The 11,076-nt window shown below is 46.7% G+C and overlaps 1 protein-coding gene across 1 annotated transcript; it reads left to right on the top strand.

Moving 5' to 3' along the window:
- Nucleotides 1–225: 225 nt before the first annotated feature.
- Nucleotides 226–10,347, top strand: cckbrb (cholecystokinin B receptor b). The gene is made up of 5 exons (XM_068601778.1): nucleotides 226–388; nucleotides 4,316–4,567; nucleotides 5,342–5,603; nucleotides 6,548–6,675; nucleotides 9,806–10,347. The coding sequence occupies exons 1-5, from the start codon at nucleotides 226–228 to the stop codon at nucleotides 10,345–10,347; spliced, it is 1,347 nt and encodes a 448-aa protein (XP_068457879.1).
- Nucleotides 10,348–11,076: the final 729 nt, after the last annotated feature.

The raw sequence follows: 11,076 nt of genomic DNA, 5'->3' as shown, positions 1-11,076 counted from the left end.
TTCTCCCCTCGCGGAGTGGAAGATGCAGGAAAGGAAAGGTGCATAACAGGAAAGAAAAGGTGCATAAATTAAGTAAATTGCTTTTTTTCTATTTTGAAAAGCGACAACTTGCGTCTCTAGTGTGGAGGACTAGAGATGCAGTAGATGTTGAAAGGCTCACACGAACATTTGCAAACGATCTGAATCCAACTTTGTGTAAACTTGGAGACGCAATTGAGTCAAAACATGGATTCTAATGTGCGAAATGAGACATTTTCTTCTCCCTCTGAGTGCCTCGGAGCGGCTGCTGCGCTGCACAGCGGAGCTGCGAACGGGAGCGCGGACACGTCCAACATCTCCTGCAGCAACGCGTCCTCGCTCCTGTCGCCGCAGCTTGAGAGGCACAAAGGTGAGGAGAGCTTCACCTGCAGGTTCATTCATGACCACATGTAGTAGTGAACGGTCTTCATGGCATGCCTTCATGTTTCCTCCACTCATTACAGAAAAAGAAGAATGTGTGTGGCTCATAATTACCAAAACTTCATATAGAAATGGTTTATTTTAGTTGTCGTCATTCAATCTTAATTGAATGGGATATGATATTCTATGTGCCGCACTATATTTTTCAAAGTAAAGCTGGATTGCTGCGTGATATTTTCTTTACTTTGAGGGAACATTGATGGAAATAATAAGATATAAGACAAGATGAGCCGTCATTTGTCCCCGGGGTGAACGCTCATGAGACTCACGTGGAGTTATTCATACAAAACATGGCTTATCTGGACTGATGAAGATGTGTCTGCGTGTAATATGTTGTCCAGACTTTAAAACTCTGACTCAAATGTATCCATAAAAAAAAGCAATTTGGATGAAAGAAGTATTCCTTTCTCGTTTCCCACTTCTCTCTTGTGCTTATTTCTCCATCGCTCACCGTCTCATTGCGTTGAGAGCTCAGGTGTTTACCACACCAGCGTGTTGTTGTGTGTGTGTTGTGCGTGTTGTTGTGCGGTGCGCGTGTTGTGGTCTGTCAGTCAACGGTAAGTGCTTTTTGTTCAGCGTCTCCATCAACTGTTGGCTCAGTGAAAATGGTCAGATGACATTTACTCTTCCTTTGGTTTCACAAGCCGAGATTTCCCCGATGACACGCAGGCCGAAGAGAAAGTGTTGCACGCTGCACATGTATTATACAGAATGTAATGTCTGACAAACTGAATAAGAGAAACCCAGGAAAGCTTAAATATTCATGGTCGGAATACAAACCCCATGAATAATTCATTAACTGGTTCACTGCATATCTAACAATAGATTCTGCAGTCAACTTTCTACTTGATATATTTGAATGTCAAGGCCAGCAGGACATCTGCTCACCAGCTTCTCCACCTAACATTTCAATGAATGATGAATTCAAGTTGCTGATGCGTTCAAAGGTTACACAAGAGGCAGGAAAGCTTTAAGGGAGTTTGGGACTGAAGAGTGTAAGATGTGTAACATGCATGGTGTCCAATATAGCAGCATGCTGTGTGCACATGATCCAACAAGTATACTGAGAGAAACCTCTACGTTGCAACAAAGTGCTCACAGACTGTGTGCACTGCACTCACACACTCATGAAAGAGCTCCCATACTCCAGCGCTGCACACTCCTTCTGCCGTTACATTTCTCCAAAGCAGCAGTGGGCAAACTGAACATTGTGAAAACGGAAGCGTTGGTTTCTGTAATTTCTGGATAGTTCCAGTAAAGCCGTCGTAGTTTAAGAGCCTCAGTGATGTTCATCTCTAGCTCGCCGTTGGCCTGGTGTCTGTCACAGGTGGACCACTAACAGCTGCTGGAATATGCGCTACACACACATCAGTAGTGAAAACGCTTAGGCTGAAGGAAACATTCACTAATGTCACTAATGTGCTGTCGTGAGGCTCAGAGAAGCTTTTCTGTTACCTGCTGCAGAAAAGATGAGAATGTGAGTGGTGAGACAAAAGCATGTGGCAAAATCACCATAATGCATTTATTATATGTGTGTGTGTGTGTGTGTGTGTGTGTGTGTGTGTGTGTGTGTGTGTGTGTGTGTTAGTTAACATTATGCCACGTCGTGTAAATTAAGTAACACTTGTGCACATCTCACAGTGTAAAACAACGTAATATAAAACAACAGCTGATGATGTGCCGCTCGTCATATTTAACTGACATCATGTGATGAAGAAAGCTCTTTTAAACTGTGTGTTGTTTAATGCAGCAGCAGGAATCTGTCAAGTTGATTGGAGAACCAAAAGCTCCATAATAAGAGGGCTTGACTATATCTAAACCTGAATTAAAATGCAGCTTGGTGAGGCGAGGTGATGAACATCCTCTCGCTCCGTGAGCAGCTTTTGGAAACGCTGGTTAAAGTTCTGAGGAGTTTTCATGTTGCTGCAGAGAGCTCACTGGAAAGCTCATTGGCTTCAATTAGACAGAGGCCAGTGTGACATATTTCATGAGGAAAGAGAGTATAAAGGAGAGTTGGTTTGTCTTTCTAGCCAATCACCTGTCTGCACATTTTCATGATGCTCATGTAGAGATGCATGTGCACAAAAAGCACACAACCTTTTGGAGCCCTCGGTTCAGAAACCTGAGGCCGTGTCGGCGTCGTAGTGGTGCATGAGACAGATGGTCCTCAGGTCATTCGATGGAAGTGTGTGTTTCTGAGAGAGACATGAGAGGGAGAGACTGACTTTTGCTGACCGAGCTGATCCTGAATCCATTGCAAAGCCTGTAAGTTAAACATACACATTTACGAGCAGCTGGTTGGAAGAAAAAGCATGAAATTGATTAAATGCCATCCTACGTTTACAGTATGAAGCCAAATTCTGGTTTTGATGGTCAACTTTAGTATAATGTTGGCTCTTGTGCTGCAGAGTTTAGATTTTCACATGTGTACCTGAATGTAACGCTGCTTTTTGATAAGCACAGATGGCAGTGTGACCTACAGCTGGGCCCAATTCATGCATCTACGTTGCAGGTGGATTATTGAAAATCAATGATATGTTATATGTAATGTTCAGGATAACTGTTATTAGATGACAGGCCAAAGGAAATATGGGTATTATGATGTTAAACTATTGATGGTGAGTCAGTGAGGTGTAAAGGCTCTGGCTCTAAAAGAATAATCCGATAGAATCAGAAACAAATACACAAGCTGTATTGTGTATATTGTGCTTTCTTCAAGCATTAAACAAAACATTTAAACAAAGTCACGCAGCCGGCTGGAGAGGGACTGGACCAAGAGATAAAGGAAAGTAAGCAAACTGCAGAAAGTCCCTGAGATGCCTGAACGATGACACTGTGCTGCAGGATGTACTCAAAGAAATGGAAACATGGAGCGATCAATGTTTTGCAGGGAACAGACTCATTTAACACGTGTTGCAGGTTTCATGAAGTCCTTCACCGGTGCCTTTTTCAGTGGATTAAGACTAAAAAGGTGATGGCTCTTTTGTGTTGTTCTGCACATGCGGTGCACAAGGCTTTAATCCACAGGACGCAGCAGGTGAGCGGTTAAAACGCGTCTCAGCATGCGGTGAGGTGACGATAACCACACTGACGTCACTTCCTGTCACAGCAAACAGGCTTTGCACTGCAGGCTAACAGTGTTTTTTAAGGTGGAAAATATTCATATTTGTACCTGAATTTGATAGACTTTGATAGTACTTGGCTGTGGCTGCTCAGTATGAAAAACTTCACATGGATGCAAAATGATAATTTATCTGAATTAATGATCCTTTATGACGATTGGACAGGTATTGGCTTGTGTTTCATTTTTTGTCGGCCAAACCTGGCAATCCTGGTTGCAGCTCATTGGTGACTTGCCATGCCAGTAGAAATGTTCATGCATCAAAACCAAACCCGCTCACAGGCCCATGTCGTCCCGGGCTGGTGGCAGAAGTCCAGTGAGCCTGCCAATTCTGTAAATGTGTTTCTGAGTGTGTCTTATTGCCTCATGTCATAATGATGCAACGTGTGCCGTTCTCCACCCCACCAGATGGTGCAAGTTCAATACATCGAAAGTCCAGCTGGACTCAACCAACTTATCGACATACAACAGTTTGAATATGACGAAAGAAGTTTTTTCAAATTTCTTTGCGAAAGTCCAGCAATAAAATGTCTGTTTCCGCTCAACCTTTTCTAAATGCATTGCTGTCTTCACAGGAAACAACTTGATGAGGCAACACAACTCCTTGGTGTTGTGGTTTGGGTTAAAATAACTACGGAGGTGGCATCAGTACTAATTAGAGACAGCTCAATAGCATCGACCATCGTGTTAAAACAGAAGGGATCATGTTCATGCTCCTGTCTTCGTCTGCACCAGATGATCACCACACGCTGCGGATCCTGCTCTACTCCCTCATCTTCTTTCTGAGTGTGTTCGGCAACCTGCTGATCATCGTGGTGCTGACGGTCAATAAGCGCATGCGCACCGTGACCAACACTTTCCTGCTGTCGCTCGCCGTTAGTGACCTGATGATGGCCACCTTCTGCATGCCCTTCACTCTCATCCCCAGCATCCTCAAGGACTTCATCTTCGGACCCGCCATGTGCAAGATAGTGTCCTACCTCATGGGTGAGAGAAGAGAATGAGGCAGAAGGTTTGCCGTCATTCTCTACAGTCACAATAACAACATACCTGTGTCCTAAATCACGTTCTGGTTCACTTATTCACTTTCACCTGTATGCTTTGACAGACGCTCAGTATTTCACTCCGTACCGAGCAGTGAAATGCAATTTTGGATAAGAATCCTGATAAGATGAGAATCCACTATTGCTTCTTGAATTAAACATTTATATTCACGTAACACACCCACAAACGATGGAAGCTAACTGGTAAATATCTTGCTATGTATATAATGGCCAGCTACAAGGTCACATTCATTTTTAAATCATTGGGTTTTGGCATTAAGGGAAATGCACGTGCATCTAAGTAACGAGTTCTCTTCTCTCAACTTTAGTATCATCTATCTACACACACACACACGCACACACACACACACACACACACACACACACACACACACACACACACACACACACACACACACACACACACACACACAGCATTTGGTCATGGGAACGAGAGATAAAGAGTAATTTCCCGTCAGAAGGGGGGTGGAGATGACATAAACGTGATTTCTGCCTCCAGCTCTCGTCTCCACTTTGCTTTGTTCTGGGTTATGATTGCCGACACGATGCGCACATCAACAACATGTTTTTGTTGCTGCTTTTATTACTGGCCTATTCTGAGCTTGGAGGGGTAATAACTTGACATTCATCAGACAGAAAAGATAGCATGTGTTTACATTTTTGAAATAATCATAACAATATGATGTGTTATCTTCAGGAATATCCGTGAGCATCTCCACGTTCAGCCTGGTCGCCATCGCCATCGAGCGCTACAGCGCCATCTGCAACCCCCTGAAGTCGCGGGTGTGGCAGACGCGCTCCCACGCCTATCGCGTGATCGCCGCCACGTGGGCGCTGGCCTTCGTCCTCATGACCCCTTACCCCATCATCAGTCACCTGGAGTCCTTCCATCGCCCCGACAACACCACCGCCCACCAGTGTCGCCACGTGTGGCCGCTGGCGACAGCAGAGCAGGCCTGGTGAGTGTTAGCGGGGTCCTGAAGCATCCCGAGTCCTTCACACAGTTTCAGGACAATGTTCAGAGCGGCGTTAACGTGCAACTGTGTGAAAAAACATGAACTTGCATAAAGTACAGGCCAACCCTATTGGACTAATGCAAGTGCATAGTACCAAATAAGAGTAATATAGCACCCAGCACCTCGTATTGAATGGTTCAATTATCCATATATATATATGTGTGTGTGTGTGTGTGTGTGTGTGTGTGTGTGTGTGTGTGTGTGTGTGTGTGTGTGTGTGTGTCTGACAGTAGGCTGGCTTGTGGGTGTCTGATAGATACATCTGTGCATGTGCACCAGGTTTTTGTCGAGAGTATTACCGTTGCATACCGTTGTATTACCGTTTTTTTAAAACACATTTTTCAACATTTGCAGCTGCTATTGATTTATTTCCAGATTCCCTAAAGATTTTCCGTCTGGTCGATTAACTGCTTTGAAAGAAAATAATACTAGATATAAAATGATCTTTGGTGCATCGTATGCTTTTATTAGAGCGCAGTGAAGGGAGAGTTGATTTCTATTCAGGGCATTGGAAATTACAGTGTCCAGTCATAACGTCAATAACGATATAAATATGTTTTACATATGCTTTGTTTGACATCACAAAATACAAGAATATATATTAGTTACTTTTTTCATACAAGCTTATTATTATGGACATAATTCATTTAGAATGAGGAAGGTTTCCACTGAGGGAATGAATTCAAACATGTTCTTCATCATAAAAAAGGTGATCTCCGTCATCAAGACCAAGTTTGAAATGCTTTTAGGATTCTGGAAATATCCTCTTATTTTGCATTACTGCATTCTGAAAAACAATGCTTATCTCTGTGATGCATGTTATGATATGTACAAACCAGAGCTATGAATGGCAGAATGATCTTCACCCTGTCATTCGTCTCTTCCAGGTACATTTTGTTGCTGCTTGTGCTGTTTGCGATCCCGGGGTTGGTGATGATTGTGGCCTATGGACTCATCTCCAGGGAACTTTTTAGAGGCATCCAGTTTGAGATGGGCCACAAAAAAGACTCTACCGGTGAGCGAATGTACACTTCATGTGGAAGGATTGTGGCAGCGGGTTAGGGTTAAAATTAATACCAAAATAAAAGCACAGTAGGCAGCTAAAATGCTACTTCTGAGTTTTCTGCACGGAGACGGACTGGAGGGACACACTTCATGTAAAGTTACAGTTAGTAGTTAGTTACTTCATTTACATGTGTTCATTCACAATGTCTGCAGAAGAATTTAACAAAGAAGTAACTTCACAACTGTGTGAGGGTCAAAACCACAACCTATATGCTATGAATCCTTTAAAAGGAACCACACACATGTTACTCCATTTACATCACCCTCTAAATACTCATTTAGCCCCAAATGTTATCTTTTCCTAGACCTCACACCGAGTGGCTTTGTTGCCTGAATAACGTTTAAAGTCTGACCCGTTAGTGAGGATTTATGAACACGAGTGGGCGTTAAATCACATGCGAAAGCTTCAGATGCTCCTTGACGTGAGACCCGTCGTGTCAAACTGTCTCTTGAACGTCATCACACGATGCAGCTCAACCAGACTGATGGAGCATTTACACGTATTAGATTCATGTGAATGATGAGGGATTAAGTTTTAATCACAGCGATATCATTAGCGCTACAATCACTGTGATGTGTGCAGGTTAAGTGGAGCGTAACCTTTGGTGGGCATGCGAGAGCTCCATCAGAGGATGGAACAGCTGCCGGACGTCTCCATCTGTTTGCTCTCAGAGAGAAAGAGCTGATCCCAAAACATACATACAAATACTCACTGCAGTCACAGAGCATGGCTTCAAACAACTGGAGGACACTTGGATTTAAAGATCCAGAAGTGCTTCACTTCAAATCACAGGCACAGAAAGAGGAATAAACACAAATATTGTCAAATTGTTTTATTTAAACATTGAATTGTCCCAGAATTTTACTATACTTACTAGAAGCTCGTGTAGGACTTTAAACTCAATAAGATTTGAGCAATAAATTACAGTTTCCCCTGGTGGATGATCGCTCTGGAACTCTTTTCTCCATGCAGGTGAGCAGCTGCTCTGTAAAGGGATTCGCTCACAAATACAATAAAGCCTAGTTTATGCTTCTGCGTCACGTCGACGCCGTACCTACGACGTCGTTCAGCATTGGAAGTTCTGCGTCGAGGGACCGCGTAGCTCTGCAATTCACCGCCATGCCGCCAGGTGTGTGTGGCTGTGTCGCTGTGTGTGGCTTCAGGGGTTTTAGAGTCGCAGCTCATCAATATTGAAGAGCAAATGCTTTTATTGCAAATGTTGAAGCGCAGGCGACGGAGAAGACGTTTGCGTAGAGGTGTGCGTCAGGTCGACAGCGTAGCTACGGCGTAGAGGTGTGCGTCAGGTCGACAGCGTAGCTACGGCGTAGAGGTGTGCGTCAGGTCGACAGCGTAGCTACGGCGTAAAGGTGTGCGTCAGGTCGACAGCGTAGCTACGGCGTAGAGGTGTGCGTCAGGTCGACAGCGTAGCTACGGCGTAGAGGTGTGCGTCAGGTCGACAGCGTAGCTACGGCGTAAAGGTGTGCGTCAGGTCGACAGCGTAGCTACGGCGTGAAGGTGTGCGTCAGGTCGACAGCGTAGCTACGGCGTGAAGGTGTGCGTCAGGTCGACAGCGTAGCTACGGCGTGAAGGTGTGCGTCAGGTCGACAGCGTAGCTACAGCGTAAAGGTGTGCGTCAGGTCGACAGCGTAGCTACAGCGTAAAGGTGTGCGTCAGGTCGACAGTGTAGCTACGGCGTGAAGGTGTGCGTCAGGTCGAAAGCGTAGCTACGGCGTGAAGGTGTGCGTCAGGTCGAAAGCGTAGCTACGGCGTGAAGGTGTGCGTCAGGTCGACAGCGTAGCTACGGCGTAAAGGTGTGCGTCAGGTCGACAGCGTAGCTACGGCGTAAAGGTGTGCGTCAGGTCGACAGCGTAGCTACGGCGTAAAGGTGTGCGTCAGGTCGACAGCGTAGCTACGGCGTAGAGGTGTGCGTCAGGTCGACAGCGTAGCTACGGCGTAGAGGTGTGCGTCAGGTCGACAGCGTAGCTACGGCGTGAAGGTGTGCGTCAGGTCGACAGCGTAGCTACGGCGTGAAGGTGTGCGTCAGGTCGACAGCGTAGCTACGGCGTAAAGGTGTGCGTCAGGTCGACAGCGTAGCTACGGCGTAGAGGTGTGCGTCAGGTCGACAGCGTAGCTACAGCGTAAAGGTGTGCGTCAGGTCGACAGCGTAGCTACAGCGTAAAGGTGTGCGTCAGGTCGACAGTGTAGCTACGGCGTAGAGGTGTGCGTCAGGTCGACAGCGTAGCTACGGCGTAAAGGTGTGCGTCAGGTCGACAGCGTAGCTACGGCGTAAAGGTGTGCGTCAGGTCGACAGCGTAGCTACGGCGTGAAGGTGTGCGTCAGGTCGACAGCGTAGCTACGGCGTAAAGGTGTGCGTCAGGTCGACAGCGTAGCTACGGCGTAAAGGTGTGCGTCAGGTCGACAGCGTAGCTACGGCGTAAAGGTGTGCGTCAGGTCGACAGCGTAGCTACGGCGTGAAGGTGTGCGTCAGGTCGACAGCGTAGCTACGGCGTAAAGGTGTGCGTCAGGTCGACAGCGTAGCTACGGCGTAAAGGTGTGCGTCAGGTCGACAGCGTAGCTACGGCGTGAAGGTGTGCGTCAGGTCGACAGCGTAGCTACGGCGTAAAGGTGTGCGTCAGGTCGACAGCGTAGCTACGGCGTAAAGGTGTGCGTCAGGTCGACAGCGTAGCTACGGCGTAAAGGTGTGCGTCAGGTCGACAGCGTAGCTACGGCGTAAAGGTGTGCGTCAGGTCGACAGCGTAGCTACGGCGTAAAGGTGTGCGTCAGGTCGACAGCGTAGCTACGGCGTAAAGGTGTGCGTCAGGTCGACAGCGTAGCTACGTCAGGTCGACGGAGCAGGTGGCCGTCGACCTGAGGCAGAAGCATAAACTTAGGCTTAACGCTAAAGAGGTGTGTGCATGCGTCATCACAGAGCTATTCTTCTTTTTCTTATTTGGTCATTTGAGATTTTCTGAAATTAACAGCTGTTCACTTTATTTTGAATCCAGTGTCATTTTAGAGTTTTTGAATACAGTGCATTAGTTTTACAGCGATACTTGTTACACTCTCCACTCCCTCTCAGATGTGAAGAACGGCCTCACCGCCGCCGTGTCGAGCGGCAGCGAGGATGGCGACGGTTGCTACGTTAATGTTGCCCAGCGGCCACACTCGATGGAGATGTCCAGCGTGGCGGCGTCCAGCCGGGCGACGAAGGCAGAAAGACCACGCAGCAACACATCTGAGGCCAAGCTGGAGGCCAAGAAGAGGGTGATCCGCATGCTGGTGGTCATTGTCGTGCTGTTCTTCCTATGCTGGATGCCGCTGTACTGCGCCAACACCTGGCGGGCTTTCGACGACATCTCCGCCAAAAGCGCCCTCTCGGGGACACCCATCGCGTTCATCCATTTGTTGTGCTACACCTCCGCCTGCGTCAACCCCATAATTTACTGCTTCATGAACACGCGCTTCCGCAAAGCTCTGCTCGCCACGTTCGCGTGCTGCGCTACACCTTGCCATCGCCGCCGCCGTAGCGTGCTACGGGACAACGAGGAGGACGCGATGGCAACGGGAGCGTCCATGTCCAAGTTCAGTTACACTACAGTCAGCACCATGGGAACCTGCTGAGGCCCACGGACGCGCAGGAGACACAGCGAGGCAGCAACACGCCGTCTGGAGTGCTCACAGGGTCCGTAATGGAAAAATACATATTAACAGCTCCACCCATGACTGCGAAGAAAGTTATGTGGGCATTATTTCATGAAACCCAGTGTAAATTACTCCATAGCTATAATTGAATCTGTTGTTGGACCAAGGCTGTCTGATATGTGACGGAGGCAGTTTAATAACTTACTAATCATGATGTAGCTTTAAAATTAGGAAGACTGTTTGCTATGTATTTAAAAAACAAACATATATGGTGTGGTCGGTTGTTCATCTGTGTTCATGATAGTAATGTAATTGCCTTGTGGACTAAGTGCCTGTTTTAAATACTATGTCATACTTGTCTGCTGTTGATTTGTCACACTCGTTAGGTACTTTACCTCCGGCAAACTGGAACCCAAAGGTTCCTGAAGTGGAGTTTAAAGACTAAAAACATCTTCTAAACAGACTGAAAATCCTTCTGAGAAGATAATCGTTCCATCCTGATGCGACCTGATGAAGGAGCAGGCGGTCGGTTCTCCACATACAGCTCACACAAACATGTTAACGGGTCACATAGGGTTATTATGTCCTGTGCTTCGGAGGAGACGCGTTCACTTAGTTCAGTGATGGTTCAGTGGCTTGCATTCAGCTTGCGGTCTGTGTTGGTCTGTCTCCGTGCACGACTCCTGCTCTCTTCGCACTAATTGTGTT

The sequence above is a fragment of the Clinocottus analis genome, unplaced genomic scaffold (genome assembly GCF_023055335.1).
Source record: "Clinocottus analis isolate CAN_PGR_092001 unplaced genomic scaffold, fCliAna1.0.p SCAF_54, whole genome shotgun sequence".
NCBI classification, from domain to species: Eukaryota; Metazoa; Chordata; class Actinopteri; order Perciformes; family Cottidae; genus Clinocottus; species Clinocottus analis.
The sequence above is the reverse complement of the archived record's forward strand: the minus strand, read 5'-3'. Positions and strand labels throughout refer to the sequence as shown.

Bases quoted from the DNA above. Each gene is read 5' to 3' on its own strand.
- cckbrb (XM_068601778.1), top strand. From the start codon at position 226: ATGGATTCTAATGTGCGAAATGAGACATTTTCTTCTCCCTCTGAGTGC. The intron at 4,568-5,341 runs GTGAGAGAAGAG...TGTTATCTTCAG, and splicing joins GATAGTGTCCTACCTCATGG to GAATATCCGTGAGCATCTCC. The intron at 5,604-6,547 runs GTGAGTGTTAGC...CGTCTCTTCCAG, and splicing joins GCGACAGCAGAGCAGGCCTG to GTACATTTTGTTGCTGCTTG.